The sequence below is a fragment of the Falco cherrug genome, chromosome 9 (genome assembly GCF_023634085.1).
Source record: "Falco cherrug isolate bFalChe1 chromosome 9, bFalChe1.pri, whole genome shotgun sequence".
Taxonomy (NCBI): Eukaryota; Metazoa; Chordata; class Aves; order Falconiformes; family Falconidae; genus Falco; species Falco cherrug.
This window is the reverse complement of record NC_073705.1, coordinates 8613500-8634881: the sequence shown is the minus strand read 5'-3', so window position 1 is coordinate 8634881 and position 21382 is coordinate 8613500. Positions and strand designations below refer to the sequence as shown.

Below are 21382 nucleotides of genomic sequence, written 5' to 3'. Positions count from 1 at the left end.
CAAATCCGTCGTTAAGAAACAGAATTCTTTTATTTTCCCATAGAAAAGAAGTACTGGTATCTGTCAGATATATAATAGTAGAACCACAGGAGGGGTGGCTGGGGAGGGACCTCCAGATGCTTTTTAGTCCTCCCAGATAAAGCCAGCTGTTCACCAGGGCTTGACCAGGTCAGCAGTGCCCCAGTCTAGCCAATGCCTGAAAACATTCAAGCTTTCAGAGTGGCCTGTCCTGGTGTTGCACTACCCTCCTGGGCAAAGAAACACTCTTGCCCTCACACATCTCTAGTCTTCTTGCGCTAGCTGTTTGTCCCCCTACACATCTTTGCCTTCTTTAGAACATTCCAGGATTTCAAGGGGCCTCAGCTTCAAGGGGCATTTACATAGTGAACTTAATGGCTAAACCATAATTGTAGCTACTTGTGATATACAGAGGTTTGTACCGGGACACTGAGCCACTGAGAAATTAAATGATTATCCTAAAAGGCCACGGTGTATTACAGAAGCAGGACCCTGAGTCTTCAGTGTCCAAGCCACTAACTGCAGACACGTGAACTGCATTAATACCAATCAATACAGACAGAGAATCCGTATGAGGACTATTTGCTAAATATTTGGTAGTTACAGGTCTTTTGCATCACCTTTATAAATGTTAACCGAGATCCCAAAGGAATGAGTAGATATTATTGTTCGTACTCCACTGATGGTGAAGCAGCTGCAAGAAGATTAAATGACTCATGTGGCCTCGAGCAGTGAACAGGCAGCAGTGACTAATTGGCCTTTCTCAGTGCAGTGGCCCTGGCCCCTTTTATTTAGGCTCGATAGCATGATATTCAGCCCAGAAACTGGTCCAGCGATCATTAACATTTTCATGGAATTCAATTTCAGCTTGGCTTCCTGTCGATTCCCAGAAGAACTGATGTTTCCCATGGAACACCATCGTCTTCATGGTGCTTACATCACGGACCTGCATAAAGAAAGAGCAAACCATTGCATCATAGCAACCTACAACTGAAATACCCACAAAATACTGGGGACTTGTGATTTGGTCACCTATGGGGGAAAAGCTGCCCTATACAAAGGTTAGAAGAAATATATCAGCCAGCAGCAGTGCTCATTCCCCTCTACATTTACATTAACAGAGATCAGAGCCTGACACTCTAGGATTTGTGATTGAACTTTGCATCTAGATGGAAATCTCTAACGAGGAGATGTGTCCATTCACATGCAAATCATCCCCTTTAGGTTTCTGACTCACCAGGATGTAATTAAAATGCGTTTTGTTGCTCTCTTTGTCTAGGTCAATGTATAGGGCTCGGATAGCTATGCGATGCCGAGGAGCCACAGTGATGAAGGTCCGACACACTACTGCTCGCCTTCCACCAGGCAGTTGCACAGGATTCACTATTTCACCTTGGGGACCAAACAGCTGCTTGTCACAGTCTGAGACGGGGAAAGGGAGCAGGAAAGAAAATGATTTAGAGAAGTGTCCAGCATCTCCAAGAAGAAATAAGTTAAATTAAACACAAGCAGAAAAGTTTCTCTAAGGATTTTCATCTGGGGAACCTCCAAGCATCCGCAAACACCTGCAGGGGCTTGCCTTTAAAACGGAGGGGTAGTCCAGAAGTAATAACAACTTCAACACTCCTCAAGAAGGGGCTTACTAGCTGCTAAAAACGAAGCAAGACTTCCATAGATTTCCATAGGCAACCATGATCCGTGGAACTCTGTGGGCCTTGTCATGGGTGACGATCTAAAGGAACAGCAAAGCTGTCAGTAAGGTACCTTGGTAATATTTTTTAGTTGCAGTTCTGCTGTTGTACTGAAGGATGACCCCGTTTCCTGGCAGCAAAACACGCTGTTTCACAATCAGCGTATTCGTTCTGGAATTTATCAGTGACAAAGGGAGATTCCTGCAGCCTGTCCGCCACATCATTCGCCCAGAAAACAGCACTACCTCACCTGGAATGGACAAGCACAGGGACTAGAAACACATTTACTTTAAGTAAAAGGCTGCAACCTATCTTATACGAGTCTGGAATCAAGTAATATCTGCATTTTGTCCTTATCTTATCAAAATCTGTCATGAAAACAGTCCAATTAACTAATCTAACTGTACTGATTCCAGCATCTAGAGGGTATGTTACAGGGAGAGTTTGTACAAGCAGCTTCTTTAACCCCATGAGGTCTTTCACCTCATATCTATCAACAAAACAGGCAAGAAAACCATTACGTAGCGGGAGGAAAGGCATCAGGTGCATTTAGTCCCATCGAGCAACAACGTGGTGGGACAGAAAAATTTGTAAGAAGGTTTCAGATTTTACACAGGCTCCAAGGCAGCAAGAACCTTTCAGGGCACCGAAGGCACCGGGGAGCAGATCTCCCAGGGCCAGGCCAGCCCCCCACACACCGCGGGCAGTACCTGCGCTGCAGTTGAGGGAGCTCGCCAGGATGCTGACTGTCACCTCCTCCCTGAGGGGACGTCCGATGGCCACCGTGCAGTCGCTGCTCTCTACACCCATCATGTTGATGACCCCAGTGGCGTTAAGAAAGAGCTTTCCACAGACATCTGTACAGCAGAGACAGATGAGAGAGTGTCCTGGTTTCAGCTAGGGTGGAGTTAACTTTCTTCTTAGTAGTTAGCACAGTGCTGTGTTTTGGCTCTGATGTGAGAACAAGGCTGATAACACACTAACACTGTGGATAATGCATCCAGAAGGAACGACAGCTGCTGAAAGACAGCCCCTGTTCCCTTTGCGGCACAACGGACACACAGCACACACCTCCTGGGTAAAGCATAGGAGCTCGCTGCTGTTCCAAGGAGCCAAGTCAGAAGAGCTTTGGGAAGCCCAGGGAAGGGAGTTATTGCTCCCAGCTCAGACAATACGGGCATCTCATGGCATGCTGGAAGGAACAGCGCGTTGTCCCTCCTCATCAGAAATATTCCCTCACGCTGCTGTCCCTGTACGGCAGTAGGGTTACCACAACCCAGCTGCACGCAGCAGGCACCTCTCTCTACTTTTTGGTAGTGTCCTCCTCACCTCCACTGGTCTCTGTCCCTTCCCGAGGCACAGCTGGCGCAGCAGATGGAGGAAGATCCAAGTCCTTGGAAATTGCCTCTTTGGTGGCTGCAGCTGTCATCGGAGGCACGGCTGGTGTCCCTGCCTGCAGCTCTGCGCCACGGGACCCGGTCCCCACCACCTGCTCAGGACAGGGCCCCGCGGAGCAGCCACGTACCACAATGGCCTTGGGGAAGTGCCTGCAGAAGATGGCGTTCACCTGCTTACGGGTTAGCGGGTTGAGGCAGAAATCCTGCCGTGTCTGAATGCCATTCCCACACGAAGTTGAACACTGCAGAGGAAGAAACCCACAAGCCTTTATACGTGTGTTTCAGTCGGTATTTAGAAATAAATACATTTACTGGCTCAGACACAATCTTTTGTTCACTGATGCTGTTCTACCATTTGCCCTTTCAGTGCTCTAGTTCCACCAGCTATAAGACAGCCCACCTCCAAGTGGATTTTCCAAACTATATCTTTGAATTGCAGAACCACTTCCTAAAAAATCTGAAAAGACCCACGTTTCAGAAGAAAACATGCCAAGGGCCATTTTTAACCTGCTGGCAAAACCTTAGCTGAGAAAGGTGGGAAGCAGACCTATAGCTGCTAAACACAGGGCAGTGGAAAAGATGGAAAACATCCCTCAAAATAGTTTAGCATTGCTGTGGAAAGTAAATATACAAGGCAGAAGTAGTATTTCTCCCCCATATGTTTTAGGGAAGCAAATGGCACTGCACTGGACACCCAGTGCTGCATCTGAACAGAAGCAAATACCTCTGACCACTCGCTGAAGCTCCATTCGTAAGAGCACATTCGGATGACACAGGGGACACGGGTAAGGGGCTTCTCTGCCACAGGACACAAACGCTCCTCCAGCAAAACCTCCTTGCCGTGGTGAATCTGCACACAGGTGACCAGCTGAACAGCTAAGCCAGGCCCACAGCTGGAGGAACAGGGGCCTGCTGGGGTTACCTTCCATCTGACAGAGGATGTGGAGGAGAAAAATTAAGTCAGTAATGAATCCCCACCCTCCTCTGTCTCTCGCTGTAGAAAATGCGCTGCGACTCCCTCATCCTTCCCTTCTGCTTCCCAGCAGCTTTCTTCACCCCTCTGCCTCGCACGCTTTGCTGCCTACGGCACTAAGAAGGCAGCCTTTGAAACAAGGCTGGGCAGCCTGGAACAGCTTTGGAGCTGGACCCAAGCAGAGGGCATCCACATTTTGCAAGCCCACAGGCCTGAAGTACGCGTTGAGCCTTACTCTGTGTCCATTACAGTCTTCCCCAGGGTGACATACGCAGGCTTAACTGCAAAAACAATCTTTATCTGCCTCCAAACACACATCACTCTGAACAGTCAGATCAGAAACAGACCCAGCGTATTTCATCCTGGGAGTGGCATCCTGCAGAACGTAAAAAAGATTCAGATGCCGGTGGCTTTCCAGTCCCACAGCAAATAGGGCAGGGTAAGCTCTTCCCTATTTATCAACCCTGAGCCATATCCTAGACGACACCATACATGTTCATGAACAACTGCTCTTCCCCAGTGCGTGCTCTTGTGACCCATACCCCTATCTTGACCTCAGAGGGCACAACTCCAAATTACACGGCTCCCACTCCTCTGGGTGAGGCAACCCATCACACTGCCACAATCGCTTCTGCCTTCTCCCCAGCCTCCCTTGCACAGCAGAGGAATTTGTGCGTCACCTCTCCTCCACAGCTTACACTGCATGAGCCCATATTGTAACGCCACCTGGGAATAATGCAGCCATCTGTCACCCTTCTTCACTGGATTTTAAATCCAACCAGTCTATGGAAGTACAACTGGAATTCTGTTAATGCACACACACACTGGCTCATGTTTGAAGGGATCAGCACTCACCCCACCGCGTGCAGTCGGCAATACTATAAATCCTAAGGAAGGTGCAACCAATTTCCTTCAGTTCTCAGAGCAGCTATTCCAGATTCTTAGAGCATTCAATTCTAGCTACTTTCCTTGATGCTATGTGAAACTGTACAGCTGGCAAACATGTCACCACCTTTTGCAATTACGGATTTGTTCCTACTTCCCCAGCATAATAAGGGATCAAGAGGTTTTCAGTTTTCCCCTGGACTCAAACTCCAAAGACTTCACCTAGTTCTGCCTGAGAACATACCAGCCCAGGAATGACTCCCAGTTTGCTGAGTATGGGTCAGTGCTGCCGGTTTTGCAGCTGGCTGTGCCTTCAAAGCAGGGGAGAGGAAGATAACATCCTCCGAGTAGCCTGGCCCTTACTTTGCCATGTCCCTGGAACTAGAGAGAGGAAGAAAAGACCCTTCACTGGCTTGATGTCTCTCGGTAAGTGCTTTACCTTGGTGGGCAGGGACGGAGGTCGCAGACTTCCGTCCTGCTCTCTGGCTTTGGCACTGGATGACAGTTTTCTTCTTGGGTTTCCTCTTTGGTGTCAAAAGCCACACATACATACTGCACCTGAGTCTTACCTAGAAAGGGAAGCGATCTTACTGCATGGCATGCATGCAAGAGTGGAAAATAAGCCAAGCAGTGTCAGTCGCATCTGCGTGTACAAACCAAGCCCCAGGCACACTTATTGCAGTCATCCCGCCAACTCTGAAGCACAGCAGCAGCCAGCCAACCCTCTAAACTATTCCCCACCTCAGACAGACTCAAAAAAATTGTGATCAGAGCTACACATGCACTTAGAACTGTGGAGGGGAAAAGACCAGGTCCCTGAGGTTCCTAGGCGCCGAGCTCACACCTACAGCCAATAGTTCCCTGCAGCACTGAAAGATCTCACCTCTACCACAGGAGACGGAACACTCGCCAGCCAGAGGGCTCCAGACATACACAGTCCGATTTTCCAGTTGGATATGCCCAAGTGACTCTGAAGTCTGAAGTAATTGTGCATCTTCCTCCTCAGAACAGAGCAAAAAGACCCAGACTGACACTGGCATCTGCTTTCCACACCAGTCCCAAGCTAGGGAAGCTGGGGAATACCTCCAGATCAAGCCTACAACATATTTGCTGTCACTGAAGAAGGAGGTACATTTAAGCACTCTCTCCATTTTTGCAGAACATTTAAGTATCAGGAATAGTTAAGGAAATCCAACAGCCAAGACCCATTCTAATTCACATTACCTGAAAAAAGATACCCGAGACTGAAAAATGCCTAAAACAGTATCTTCCCCATCTGTAAATGTAAACCTGGCAGTGGGTCCCCAGTATGGATTTGGACTGGTGATCCTGTGCTGAGAAGCCCTCTTCCCTGCTAGCAATCCTCCCTACCATGTCAGAACCTCTCTGTTTGCCAGTGAGGTATTTCCTAGTGGACCAGGGGTCATTTCTGTTTCTGGTTTTTTTGGAGTCTGTGAGGAGAAATGAAGAAAGAACACAAGTCAACAGCTGCCCTAAACAAACCACCGCTATGAACTGATGAATCCAGCAGCATAAACTAAGAGGGACAGGGCTGTCTGAAGTGACAGGATGAACCTTTAACTGGGCAGGCATCCTTGGTGTCAACCACCCTCCCAGACTCCAGTAGTAATGTGGTTCTCCTTAACAGGCAGCCTCCCACAGACCACAAGTGCAAAGCTCCCAGTGAGACTCCTGAAATAAGCCAAGCCAGTAAACTCACTTTGTCCCAGCCTAAAGGGCAGACATTGACCACACAGGGCACAATGGAGAGGGGTTTCTCTTCTGCTGGGCACAAGCTGTCATCCACAACAGACTCCGATCCATCACGAAACTGAACACAGGTCAGATTCTGCTGGGCAACTCCAGTTCCACAGAGAGCAGAGCATTCGCCTATCTGAGACATCTTCCACCTAAATGGGAAGTAATTGTATCACCCTATTTCTCATCTGCAGAATGGTCACACCACCGATTACAGAAATAGGTCATACAGAGGACTCAGCTTCGCTATTCCAAGAGCCTTGTCTGGATGTGATTGAGAGGACAACTGCTGGAAATTTAAGTCCTTGCACTGACAGCTTTCTAGAACTAAAAGCACCTAAGCTAAAGAGCTATAGTTCACAGTGTAAAGAGTTTTATTAAGCACTAAAATGTCTATAAGACCTATGTCTGGGCAGGCTTGGCTCTTGGTCCGCTTTCTAGTCTAATTAACACAAGGCTCTCTCTAGAGTAAGATCAAATCTTTGTTGGCACAATCTTGGAAAGGATGTAAGCAGACATCTTCTTCTGGCCGTGCCCCCAAACTATTTTCATTTAGCAGGCTGCTGTAAGGACTGTCTCCCATTCATTCAGATGATTATCTCAATTACCTTATGGGACCAAGAATGAAACATGGTTTGGGATCTGCTACACTGTTATAATTAGGAAAAAACTACTTCACACCTCTCCCGGTTTTGTGTTTTTTTCACCTTGCACAATGGAAATGAGGCTGCAGAGACTGGATTAGCTGGCAGAAAAGAAGCAAGCAAAGCAAGAATTCAGCTGAGCTTCCAGAAACACCAACCTGTACAGGCATGGCTCCATGGCACAGGGCTTCTGCTCTGAAAGGGGCTGCGGGCGCTCCAGACACCACTGATCCTCTATTATTTCATTCTTTGTCTGGTCAAAGCACACGTGATCCACTGGTTGTGTCCCTGGGATGCAAAAGGAAAAGGAAAGGAAGTGATCAACAAAGTGAACAGTTCACCTCTATCATGCTAGGAAGATGCAGTAATTTTGCTTTACTCACATCATCGGTGTAAGAAAATACCAAATTTGGGAATACAGACATTCTATAAACACACAAACCCCTTATTTCTCATAAAACTTTTCCTCAAGGGTTTTAAAGTGACTTTCCAATATGAACACCCCAGAATATGAGAAGTTTGATGGATAAACCACTGCCAAAATAGAAAGATTGCTCTAAACTGGCCATTTGCAAGAACACGGTTATCCATCATAATTTGGTCCAAATTACTCCTAACGATCTTGGTGCCTGACTGATGAGGGACAGGTTGCTGAAAATAAGCTCTAGCAGTCAGCCATTTTTAAATGACACTGTAGAACTAATCACGTAACATCATCACACAGCCTGTGTACCCCGACAGCACCGTGCCAATGTCCTCAGAGTGATCATTAATAACCAAAACTAGACTAGAGGTACTGGAAGAGGAACTGCAGACTTGCAGCGCCTGTGGCATGCAAGAAATGAAATATTCATCAACTACAGCTGTAAAGAAGATTTTTAACAATATTGAACCTAACAGGTAAAGCAGGTGAAATTCCAAACTCAAAAAAGTTACAAGCAAAGCTGTAAAGAGCCTTCATCACAATGAATGAGCTACCCACAGTGACAGGCATTCCTGAACCTCAAAAAGCACAATTCTGAGAAGCAAATGTCAAGAAACACTCAGCAACGTTAGCTTTTCACTACCCTCTTTGTTTTCAAATAACGTCTATTGGCAAGGAGGGCCTGAGCATCACTTTCAGCTCTCAAGATGCAATTTCAGCTTGGATTCTCAACTTTCAGTTAAGTCCCAGCTTTCTCATTTTTTTTGTTTGTAACTGCATTAGCTGGGAGGCCCTAGAGCATTTTGAGTTCTTTACTTCAGGGTTTCAGCCATCAGTTCACTTGGGGAACGTGCTGGAGAAAAGCTCTCCAGACATAACCAGACTTCCATAAGTATTCATGAATGAATTTTCTAAATCCTTGTCATAAAAGTCTTCAGAGGCTTGCCAGTGTCATCTGTATTACCTGGTAAACAAGATGTCAGACCGTCTACCACAGTGATCTGTTACAATCTGCATTATGATTTCTTCAGGGAGACAGAAAGGATTAGCCATGGCACAGGAATAGAATTCTAAGAAGGAAGTTTCATGATTAGCTCTGAGGCTTTAGTTAGACACTAGATACCACTTTGGTCTCAGACTTTTGATGTTTAGCCAACTTCAAATTACAGTCTTCAATAACTTTGAAAAATCTGAGAAAATTATTTAGTCTTAAAACCAAAAGTTTGGTTAAAACCTCTTTAAAGATCCTCTTCACAATGGAACGTTTTCACTGTCATTGTGATGATTCAGTTCATTTGCTGATTTGCTAATTTAGTTCAAAAGATGTGCCACTCTGATTCAGTTTAACACTGGCAACTGCAGCTCACGTTCAGCAATTTGCTTTTAAACTCAGTTCAGTTGTTTAGTAAGTTCTAACCAAGTATCGCTGATGTCCTATTTCTTTGAGTCAGCCCAGGAGAGCCCACAGAGTCAAGATCTGGGTGACTACCAGCCTGACAAATGAGAAGCCTGCCCAGATGTCTGCAAGAAGTAAAGACTGAGTAGGGCTGCCTCACCTTCCCCACAGGTCACTGAGCACGGCCCCTGCTGAGGAACCCACACGTACGTCAGATTCTCTCTGGGGACAAAGTAGCTGAAGGTGATGTCTGGGTTGGTGACGTTGCCATATTCTTTTCCATACCTTCGATAGACCTGGTGAAGGAAAAAGTTGTGGTCAATGCACAAATCAGCTCAGGCTCATTCCTTAGAACAGAGATAAGAGAAGCTAGTCTCCCTTCTTCCCACCCAGTCCTGAGCCTCGATGGCATGACCCTCAATTCTTGCCAGATGCAGTCAGAGTACTCACCCTGGGAATTCTGTGCACAGGGCACTGAAAACAGATTAAGCCAAGCAAAAAGTTTAACGCAGTACGCTTTTCCCCACACAACCATCCCCCAGAGCTGCAGAAAGCCTGCGGGCAGCCAGCCCTCAGCCTTTCCCAAAAACAGCAACACCACCACTCTTAGTGGACACCATCTCCACTGGCCTTGGACACGAAGCCTACTGCACCTGGGTTCTGCACTGCAGCAGAGCCACACAAACTCAGCGTGGCCAGCTCTGCCTGGCTCCTTTCCAACTCTGCTATTTTATTTCACCTGTATTTCAATTTCTTCTTGTGTTGGTCCATCCACATGGACTTCCTCTAGGCTTGGCAGGTTGTCCTTGGTGAGAAACACTTTGTATTTGATCTGGTTGTCTTCCAGAGCCGATGGATAGGTGACGTTCAGTGAAATTTTCCCTTTTCCAGCAACCACATACTCTCCTTTAACCTTCACAGCTAGAGCAGCAGAAGTAGCAAGTGAGGTTAAGAGATATGATGTGGTCACCAGGGCCACCTGGTGCTGGCAGCTACAGACTGCCCATTTGCTAGAAACCAGTTTGATCCAAGTTGGCCATCCTAAAGAGCATGGTTTCTACCACTTCCCACTGAAGAGCATCCCACAAACAAATTGCATCATCAGGAAATTTCCTCCCAAATTCCATTTTCCTGGTTTTACAGCCTTGTTTTAGCCCTGCCTGTAGTCCCTCCTCTCCTTTTCATTCAACTCACCCAAGTGTGTGAAGAGTGGTCTCCGATTGGTAATGCGGACCAAGGTGGTGTTATAAGGCAAGGACAGAAATGTGACGTACTCTGGAAGGATGGAAAGAAGATATGGTCACCTTCCACTACTGTACTGCTGTTAAAAAGGCTGGGGATTACAAATCAACCCCTCTTCACCCTACTAGCACGCTATCCATTAGAGGATAAGCCTTACAGGCAGCAACAAAGCTTAATTGTAGACAAGGGTTATCTAGCTAAGGTAAAAAATACCAGGTTACAACAGTGATGGCCAGCAGGCTAAATTCACACTGCCCTTAGTGTTGTCAGCTTGGCTCGGACATAGCGATGGTGAATACAGCAAACAAAACTGAATTCTGCATCCCATTCTCATCTTTCTTTCCTTCTTTTTATGTTCTCTGCTAATATCTGTATGTGATACTGCAAGAGACAGATCAGTTCCCAAATGGATGTTTAACATCTCAGAAAGCATCTGACATAAACCCCAGCTGCCAGTAACTTACTGGACTTCCCAAATGGCTACATTTCTGATCCATGTCCAGAGAACTATGACCACTCTGACTACACAACAGCTACCTCCCTGCTACACATCTTAGCTGTCTTCTCTGTTAACTACCCAAACCCCGTTGCCATATCCTCCATAAAATAAAATCAAGCAGAAACAAGAAGCCACATACAGATTATGAGCACTGAATATGCATACCAATATGCACCATGCAAATACAGCAACATAACACTGAGCCTGAGTGCGGGGACTACAAACCTTTAGCTTTTCCTTCGGTGTAAGACCCACTCACTTCAGTGCAAGTGGTATTATCGCCCCCACAGACCTTGCAAGAGTCCATTACCTTCTTGGAGTGCATCTGGCCATCACACCCGAATGCCTGAGCAAAGGGGAGAGTCTGTCAAGACTTGCCTATTCTGAGAATAAAAGAAGCGAATGAAAGTGACATTGCCTGAATCCCTGAAACTGCCTTTTTCATTTGTCATGTGAATTTAAGAAGACAACACAGACAAAGATGCATTTGCACCTAGACCTACCACTGTACAGCAGTATGCAATGCCAGGGGTTGCAAAGTCTTAGCTGAGAGCACAAGTTTCATTAATTGTGGGACATTTTCTTTCCCATAAGAAGCAGCCCAGAAAAGTTTCTCCTAAAACAAAGGCTCTGCACTCCCTCTCTTCTACGAATTCTTCCAGGGGAGCAGGGGGGCGCAACCTGGTAAAGCCCAGGAGAACAGTAAACACGAATGGCACGTTCTAAAGGAATCTTTAGGTCCCCAAACCCCAAACTCAAACCTAGCTCACATCCTTCGGCCTGGCCTTCGATCCCATGGAGCTCAGAAAATAGATTCTATGCTCATTCCCACAAACGAGACCAATTTACACAAAGGTGCAGGAGGATCTCAGCAGGCTCAACAGCAAAACATGTGCAACTGCTGAATTTGTGCTAGAGGCACTGATCCCAGGCTTTGGATGCTGCCATAAGATACGTAATCAGTGCCAATGGAAGAGCAGAAATCAGAGCAGTTATGTCTACACCCTCTGCTGTTCATTAGGGGGAAAGGCATTACAAAGCATGGTGAAGACAAGGCTAATGAGAAAAACATAGAATTTTAAGAGTGTATTCTGGGAATGTAAAGAAACAACAGAAAACATACAACCCAGTCAGCACTGAGCAGTTACTGAAATGCAGACAGTGCGGGGGAGTTATATTCAAGTTCATCATGAAAAAATGCCTTTCTCACATCCAATCCAGAACAACAACAACAAAAGTTATACTTCAGTTTTGATAAGTGATACTGCGACAATCAATTTGCTGAGCTCTGATTCCCAGGTTTTACTCTTGATTTTGCTACAGACTCGGTATGTTCAAAATATGTAACTTTTCTCCAACAGAGTCAGCATTTTGTAGGGCTATTTATACCATGCAAACTGAACAGCTAACGATGTCTGTTCAACCAACACATAAACCAATTGCTTCTTGGATTAGGGATGAATAGCCTTACATTCTTAACGGCATAATTAACTGAATATCTTATCTAGAGGGCATTGGCACTAGATGTACAGACAGAACAGTAGATTTGTTGGACTCCATCCAAGAAGCTAGGAACAAAACCCTCTTTTAAGAAGAGCTTGCTCTGTCATTTAAGATACCCTTTTTTTTCCCCTGATCCTACTAAAACAACTCCTTTGGTGCAGATTATGTGTCAGAATTTCACCTGGATCCCCCAGGCACTTACTCTACAGCTTCCCATTACACACAGATTGAAAGCCCCATGGCGCTCCGAGTCATCCTGCTCACATCTGGTTCCATCTACGAAACTGTCTTCACGGCTTACCATGAACTGGTTTTCAATGGCCCTGCACATATGCTTGCATAGCATGTCCCCTGCAGGAGGCAGGCAGAAGAAGAAAGGAGTTACTCTTTCAGAAAAACACGTGGCTGACCATCAAGCAACGGGAAGAAGTCAAAAGGATCTGGCAGAGAGGGTATCCAGGTTTCATGTGAAAGCCAAAACAATCAGTGAAAGGGCCTTTTGACTTCAAAGTACAGACAGATCCAGGAGCACTCCCCTTCACAAAGAAACCACGGTTTCCCAGGTTTTCCTTACCTTTGGCAAAGCCAACAGCAGAAGTCCAGGTATAAAAGGATGGTGCTTCTACAGTGAGATACAGTGGCTTTAAATTTGTTGCTGCACATTGTTCAGCCATAAAGTCCTGCTGGGTCATCAAACAGTCCTACAACCCAGAGAGAGCTGTGTGGGTAACGAAGGGACTGAGCACAGGCTCCCAGGAAGCATCTTACCCGATAATTACAGGCGGAAAGCAGCGGCTGTGAAATGAAGCACCAAAACAACTCCAAATAAAGAAAACCACTTTCAAGGGAGGCTGCGGGACATGCAGAGAATTGCGTTTGGAAGCTGATTATCTTTGTTATTTATACAAAACAAACGGATAAGGAAAACAGGCACAATATAAGAATGTCCCTCTGAAGAAAACTATCATTAAGTGAGCCACTGTTTTCTCAGCATCTGCCCTGCTATGAGGGCATAAAGAAAATACTTCATTACACGTGAACAGCGCTATTAAATAATACTGCTGTCTTCAGACACAGTGGAACAAACACCTCTCCTGTTGTGAGACAGATGAAGGCTGTATTCCAGACCTTTAGTCCTCCTTCCCAGAGCAGTCAGCTGTGAGACGTACAGTCCCAAAGCATACAGGTCTCAAAGGGTTAAACAGCATTAAGAAAAAAGCTCAGAAGATGTGATGAGCTCCATTACCTGAGTATTGCACATCTCTGCTTGAACGCTGGCACCACGGCACTCCTGCCCACCAAAAGCAGGCCTGGAAATGACAGAATTCCTCAACAGGGACACGTTTGTCCCAGGCAAAGAGCAGGACTCTGAGCCCATGGCCCTGAATGAGCCCAGGGGCACTGCAAAACCCCCAGCCCCCCACCGCTTACCTGGGGTTGTTGCAGAACCGCTGCCTTAACACAACCCCACCTCCACAGCTGCGGGAGCAGGGGGAGAAGGGGCTCCAGCCGGACCACTGCCCATGGACTACAGCCATGGGATTCAGTTCTTCCAGAGAGCTGCACTGTCCCTTGGAGCACCACTAAGGCCAAGAATATACAAAATGGGCAGCAGCACCACAGTGAACCCAGCAGGGCTGGGATCTACAAGCACAGCACAAGACCCCACCTTTTGGCAGGCCAGACTATGAGAGAAGCCCAAGCTGAATGAGACACCTTCCCACAAGAGGCTAGAAGAGTCCTATTCCTAATTGTGCTCCAACACAAGGACAGGGTTAAAACGAAGAGCTGACAGAGCATTTCAAGTAGAAAGCAAAAGCTTGGAAGAGAGGTCAGATGCCAGCCTATAGAACTGCAAAGCAACTCCAGAGATAGGACAAGGTGGAAACACCAAGAGCAGCTGGTACCAGTTTATGACCGGAGTGTCTGGCGTTAGCTCCCTGGCCGAGGGGCAGTGAGTGCCACATACCTTCCAGCCACCACCAATGTCTTGCTAAGAGTTCCATAGCACCCACACCAGGGTCAGCAGCCTCCTTACCTTATTGATTCCACACTCAGTGCCGTCCAAGAGGGGAACAAGAAGCCGAGTACAGCTGGATTTGTCTGCTGGTTGTACATGGCATGAGAGAACTTCACAGATGTCCTGATGCGACAAGAAAATCAGGGAGTTCAGGGAATCACTTAGGCTCATCAACACAGCAGTCCCCAGAGCTGCTCCATTTAAATGGACCTTTGGTTTCCCCACAGCTACCCAACAACGCCAGCAAGTGCCTTCATTGCTCCTGCTATGGGGCAAAAGCTGTGGGCATGTCAAAAGGCCATCACTTCCAGCTGTAATGCTATGAAGATGATTAACTGAAGCAATTAAAGTTTCACCCACCTTAGTGCTTCTTCATTAACAAAACATGTCCAGGTGGCAGCTATTAGCCATGCTGCATTTCTCAGACAGGGGGACTGAGCAACCGTGGGGGAGCTGAAGGAATCCAATGAACAAGAGCTCCCTAAGCCGGGACCCCGAGTAAGTGTACCCACCATCAGTGCCACCAGCACCACCACGCTCCTGTTTGGACAGAGGGCTCTGGGTACTCTGCAAACCTTAAAGGAGCCTTATGTGGTGACAGAGAGAAGGGAAGCATTTTAAAAGCCTTTGAAGGTTTGTTCTTTGCCAAGAAATCTGTAGCAAGAAAGCACCTTTCATCCCTTCCTAATAAAAAAGTCCCCAGCTCCCTTTTCCTGAACATTTCTCTGCTGCCCCTAGTAAGACAGACAAACTTTCTACCTACAACATTGCTGTCAGCAAAGGTGCATGCTGTGGCAACGCTCCCAAAGGCTATTTTACATTGCTCATCTGCTCCATAGTACAAGCCAGGCTTCCATCCAGGGATGCTGCCGTCCATGTCCGGCAGGTCATTTAAGCAGTTTGTTTGGCCTGTGCTGATAGAAACATAAGAAATATCACTTTCCCAGCTGCAGGCAGTAAGGACAACGACATGTTTGCAAACTTGTACGGAGTTTCATTCTGGGAGTTGGCTGCTGCTTTCCCAGACAACACATGCTTACTGTGGGCTGTGATGGATTTAGTCGCAGCAGCTGCCTGGAGATGCTCACAGTTCCCTCCTGCTGAAGCTATAACAGAAGCCCATTCCTGTTCTTCCCTCAGCCAGCTCACAGCCCACAATGCTTCTTTAAACCTAGATGCTCTGACATTTTAACTAAAATTTCCAGGCTGAGCTAGTGTCTGAGAAGTCCAACACAGCCCAGGCATTAGTCACTAACCAAAGTAATTTCCAATCCCTTGAAGCAAAAACCGGGTTCAAGCTCAGCAACAGACACAAGTGCTAAGAAATAACAAACCCCTAAGCTTTTCAGTTCCTTACCTACTGAGAATTTTATTTTGTTCCTTGGCTTCTTCTGCTCTCTCCTAAGCTCCCAGCACAGGGGGCACATGGAACTCAACCATCCCCTTACCTGACAAAGGCCAGGAACTCTTCTCGGCTGCACTGCGACCAGGTGAGGTCGATGCTGTTGTGGTTTCCTGCTGAACCCATGATGTAACCACTGCTGCTGCACTGATTCCCCTCACCATCGTGGGGGATCCCCAGACTGTAACAGAAGCAGCAGTGCCTGAGAAGAAACCCAGCAGCTGAGTTCCCTCAGAGCCTCTCTTCTCTAAGCAAGGGCTGAGCTCCCTCTGCAGCCTTTCCTTCTACTGTTGTCACAAAAGGTCTCGTCTCCTCTTTGCAGCTTATAATTGTCACAGAGCATGCAGGAATGCAAGACATGCAAGGAACTCTTTCCAAAAGTTTTGAATAATCTATAGGAAACCCCCTGTTATACCAAGAGATCCTTTTCCTTCTTCAAAATCCCTTAAAACTGGGGAATGTTTTCACATACATACAAATAAAACATGTTGGGATACTGTGGGGCTTTCCTACTGACCTGTGCCCAATCTCATGGGCTATGGTGATTCCAAGGTCAAAGCCAGTGTCCTGGGTAATAACACAGCTCCAGAAGGAGGAGCAAACTCCACCTAATTGAGTCACTCCACGTAGCTCCTTGTTCCCATCAGGTAACTCCAGGTCAAACCTAAAGTAAAGGAGACAGATACAGAGGAAATAGCAAAGAACCATTGCAGTTAATAAAGTCAGGTCTAGACAGGTCTAGACATTCAACTGAATTTATTTGCACTTTCCTGATCTAACTTTGCCAGCCACCTAACATTTATTTTGATGCATGGAACTCCCTGGGGGCAAGACAGTAGCAGTAGGGTCCCACAAGTGCCCACTGCTCAAAATCTGTGGTGACTCTACATTAAAAAATCCTGATGTCCCCAGGTAAGCAGAACCGAATAAAATGACCTAAACCTATTTGCAAAAGACAGAGAAGTATCACAATCTCTTTGAAGAAAGAGCACCGAAACAAAGCCATTGCACTAAAGAAAAGCTTGGCTTTGACAAATTTAGCCAAGGCAATTTACAACAAGGAGCCTGAAAGTCCCACAAAATGTCTGAGTCAGAGTAGTATTAGAAATCTTCCATGGAAAGCACCAGTGGGTTTTCACTTCCAGTTACTGTTTGACTTCTCTGCCCACAAAAAGCTGCAGTGGGTTTGGCTGTGCTGCTCTGGAAGCACATAATGTCTGGCTCAAGTCTGGCTGGTCAGTGCTTGGGGAATATTCCAGTTCCTTCAGAAACTGAAGCAACAGCCCCTCTGTCCAAGTGCATGACACTAAGACCAGGAGAACAAGCCCACTTCCAAAGACTCTGTGATGCCCAGCTGCTGGAAGACCCAGTACAAAGCACTGTAACAGCTGGACACCAGTCTTTTCCAGTCCTCTCCCAGGGCAGGGGAGCTGTAGTACCTGGTGACGTAGAGGACAATGTCAGCATGCTGGGGGTCAGAGTCATTCTGGGGGTTGACCTTCTTGCTCCACTCACAAACGCTGATCAGCGAGGAGGTGATATTGGTTGTGATGTTCACCTCAGCCTAGAGTAAAGACACATGTTCGCACATTTCACACACCTTTTAGCAACCCCTTGGACAGCACTTGAACATAGTCCTCCTTGCTTACCTCTGGTTCTCTCAAAACAAGCATTTGCATAAGATGAACCCTGAAATGAGCACCCAGCGAGGCATCTCTCAGCAGCTCTGCTCCCTGTTAAGAGAATGAAAGGATTCAATAAAGAAGGCACTTGGGTGACTCCCACTACCTGTTCCCAGTAACAGGGCTGCATGCACTACAAAGGTAACACACCTGGTAACCATAAGGGGTAACCATAAAATCACGGGGAAGTACAAAATTAAAGTATGCATTACAGATGTAAATAAATCTGTCAACAGATGAGAACTGTGGTTAGATTTGTCAGATACTCTGAAGCAGAGAGAATAATCTGCATGGAAAACAAGTTTCATAGGACAGAAGAGTGAATCATGGAATCATGAAACAGTTTGGGTTAGAAGGGTCCTTAAAGATCACCCAGTTCCATCCCCCTACCACGGGCATGGACACCTTTCCCACTATCCCAGGTTGCCCCAAGCCCCGTCCAACCTGGCCTGGAGCACTTCCAGGGATGGGGCATCCCCAGCTGCTCTGGGCAGCCTGTGCCAGTGCCCCACCACCCCCACAGTGAAGAATTTCTTCCTAATATCTAATCTAAATCTACCCTTTTTTACTTTAAAACCACTATCCCTTGTCCTTTTCACTACAAGCCCTACTAAAAAGTTTGTCCCCATCTTTCTTACAAGCCCCCTTTAAGTACTGAAAGGTTGCTGTAAGGTCTCCCTAAATGCTAGAGGGTTTCTTTGCAATACGCGCACACACAGAAAACGCATTAAAAAATTCTTAATAATAGCAAAGGAAGGCATTTAGATAAATCCTGTAATAGAAATAGAATGCTGAAATGCAAAATGTAAGATTAATTCAGTGGATGTGGTTCAATCTCACTGAAAGCAGCAGGGACTGGATCAAGGCTCTGGTGATAAAATACTTGTTACTGTACCTGACTTACAACGTTAGTAATGAAATGAAAAGCTACATTTTCTATGTGGGTTTTAAAGCTACAGCCCCAAAGCTTCTGACATCCACTTTTACTCACGCAGCTCCTTGTAGAAGGGAAAGTTTGCCATGCAGTGCCAAGGGAAGCAGAGAGGGACACCTGGCACATAAGCGGTGCTCTCTACTAGGCACAGGTAACCACAACCACCTCTGGAAGTGCACTCAGAGGTCCATATGCCTGTGTCACAGCCTGTGACACTGTGAGCTCTCACGCTGGGACAGCAATCCAAACAGCTACTCACAATGTTCAGGTTGGCAAGAATATATCGCTCCGTGTCCTCTTTGTGGTACAAGTAAACATCTGGACCGGCTATGACCATCAGCTCCAGATGTTTGACAGCTCCCTCAGCCCTCTTCTGCAGGCGAGAAGGAAACCGCCCTGCTGAACAGCACAAAGGGACACAGCGAGTTTAAAATGGCAGACAACACAAAAGGTCCTACAGGTCCACTCCCTCTTCCTGAAAGACTAGAATAACCCAGCTGGAAGACCCCTCCTCCAGTTGCTTTCTCAGGTTTCCCACTTCTGCTGGTTTCTGTCACCTGCCAGCATCCTTAATAATGCACTCATGCTATCAAAATAACAAATACCTAAATGAAAACACAGTAGTTACACCTCAGTGAGGTAAGAAACATATTCAAGTATACTCAATTATTTGAAGACACAAATTTTTCCTCTGAGCTCATGCAAGCAACCCCATAGCTTTTCCCAGGTGAACCAACAGGGCTTCCTCTCCACATACATTACCTCTTGCTGTATTTGCCTCTCTTGTGGCACTTCTGAAGAGAATGTGAGGTCTGGAAAAGCCGAGGTCTTTCAGCAGAGCCACATCTTTGCTTCTGACAGGCCTGATATGAATCTTTTCCTCATCTGCAATGACGACTCCTTGCTAAAGGAGATGAAATTCCACCTCTGAGTTATTCCGAAGACATTTGCTACCAATGGAGAACTGTGTGCCATACCCTTCTTGTTTCTCCTTTGTGATGCTCAGATTTATTAAATGGATGGTTCACACATTTGGTGCATCAAGCTGCAAAGCTACAAAGGCTGTGAGAGCTTGTAAGAACAAGTTCAGTGCATACTCACCAGCTGCCCTTCACAGTAGGTCACTCTACATACAGCCCCAGGAGGCTGCAGTGGATTTCCACCTGCAAAGCAGTTGCCTGAGAATCGCTTCAGTAAGCTAAAGGAAGAGTTCACCACTTGATTGCTCACAAAGGAAGAGGAAAGGAGGGCATGATCCTCTAGAAATTCGAAGGCATAGAGCTCTCCCCAGGCCTCAACAGAGCAATGCTGAATGCGGCAGGACATCAGCCCAATCTGTTCTTCTCTACAAGGGCAAGTTGGCTCAGCAAGGACAAACTCAGGTACTGAAAGAAATTAAACAAGACCAGAACAAAGCAAACAGTTCTGAGAAACACTGATACACAGAAAAAAAAATTAATGATCTATCCTCCTAGGAAAAAATACTCTCCAAATGACAGCTGTGGCCTTTTGGGGTCATTGTGTCAACAGACAAAGAACAACTATGCTTTCACATATCCCAAATTGAGGATAACCTAATTGGGAACAGACAACAGCTCTGAAACTGGCTCCTGATTTTTCGGCGCTTTCGCTGCAGATAAGAAGAACAGTTCATTTTAACAAAGGCTGAAACAATTTTACTTCCTTAGATACTAAGTATTACCAAGTGCAAATTATCGTAATCCAGACAGAGACACTGGGATGAGCTCTAGGTGAACTCACAAGCAGACAATACCCTTCCTTTAAGGATTTGAGAGTTCAAAACACATCTTTATTTCAAACTATCATCAATCCAGACCCAGAACACTAGCGTCTCCATGTATTTATGTTTAAAAAATTAACAAGTGCATTTAAAACTATTTTTAGTTTAAGCTTCCCACTCAGAAGACCTGGATCTGTTAATCTCATAGAAAAATACCAGTACAGGGAGTAAGGACCACAACAGAAAGGTGTGAAAAGATTTACCCTATCTCCTCCAGCAGATTTTAAATACTGACCAAGTTCTTCAACAGCTTTCACACTGAAACGTGGATTGCCTCACTAACGTGACTCAGAAATGCTAAATGCTTGTCAGATCAGGGTTTGTTAATAAGTGTTCTTAGTGTTATCAAACGTACAGGATTAGAAATAAACTGACAGATGTGTTCTAAAATCAAGAAGGAAGGAGCTCTGCATACCATCAGACACTGAGCTGGCTCCAAAATAAGAGAAAACATCTTCTGCATCCAAAGCGCTGAGAAATTTCTGCAAGAAGAAGAATAGCTTTACTTTTTTTTTTTTAAGGAAAACAAATGGATACAAGACTATCGCTTAACTGAACCTAACCTGGAAGGAACGCCAGCAAACAACTCAACAAGTACCAGCGCCAAGTTCTCACGGCTTTGTTCTGCGCTAAGCACGGGCTGCACAACAGCACCCGGAGGAAATAGCTTTATCTTCTTGATTAGTGAGTTTGGCTGGATTTGGGCTTAGAACACGTTGTGTTGTCTCTTCTGGTTTTTTTCCTAGAAATAAAACAAGCCTTCCTGGAAACTGCATTTCCGAGAGGTCAGACTCACCTCTCGGGACGGCGACGGCCAGCAGGAGCCCAAGGGGAGCATCACGAGCGCCCAGATCACCAAGCTGACGAGCATGCTGGAGGACCCGCGACCAGCGCCACGGCCTCAGCGCCGGCCCGGGGGCGATTCAGACGATGTTTGGCCCAAGGCATCACGTGGAGCGGAAGGGACGAGCGCAGGGTTTAAACAAACAGGGGAGCTGACCCTCTGCGGAGGGGGGGCAGCTGCAGCCCAGGTTTCACCCGGACAGCTGGAGGGAGAGAGGCTTTGCGCAATGTTTGCAACTTGACTTCAGCCAAAGAGCGCAGCAATAACGA

General features: G+C 46.4%; 1 protein-coding gene across 6 annotated transcripts; it reads right to left on the bottom strand.

Moving 5' to 3' along the window:
* Nucleotides 1-10: 10 nt before the first annotated feature.
* On the bottom strand, nucleotides 11-21269 carry ADAMTS13 (ADAM metallopeptidase with thrombospondin type 1 motif 13). Of its 6 annotated transcripts, none has more exons than XM_055720733.1 (29): nucleotides 21066-21269; nucleotides 20685-20751; nucleotides 19570-19853; nucleotides 19231-19372; nucleotides 18728-18867; nucleotides 17502-17585; nucleotides 17292-17416; nucleotides 16370-16516; nucleotides 15899-16033; nucleotides 15214-15364; nucleotides 14469-14573; nucleotides 13862-14013; nucleotides 13677-13740; nucleotides 13005-13131; nucleotides 12633-12781; nucleotides 11153-11273; nucleotides 10381-10461; nucleotides 9926-10107; nucleotides 9347-9482; nucleotides 7525-7654; nucleotides 6685-6874; nucleotides 5848-5965; nucleotides 5404-5533; nucleotides 3831-4035; nucleotides 3039-3348; nucleotides 2420-2566; nucleotides 1783-1959; nucleotides 1256-1440; nucleotides 11-964 (listed from the first exon to the last, which is right to left on the bottom strand). In XM_055720733.1, the coding sequence occupies exons 1-29, from the start codon at nucleotides 21138-21140 to the stop codon at nucleotides 806-808; spliced, it is 4218 nt and encodes a 1405-aa protein (XP_055576708.1). In that variant the 5' UTR covers nucleotides 21141-21269; the 3' UTR covers nucleotides 11-805. The 6 variants fall into 6 exon arrangements, with proteins under 6 accessions (XP_055576708.1, XP_055576711.1, XP_055576710.1 ...); XM_055720736.1 differs by having other exon boundaries at nucleotides 5848-5962; XM_055720735.1 differs by having other exon boundaries at nucleotides 18728-18864.
* Nucleotides 21270-21382: the final 113 nt, after the last annotated feature.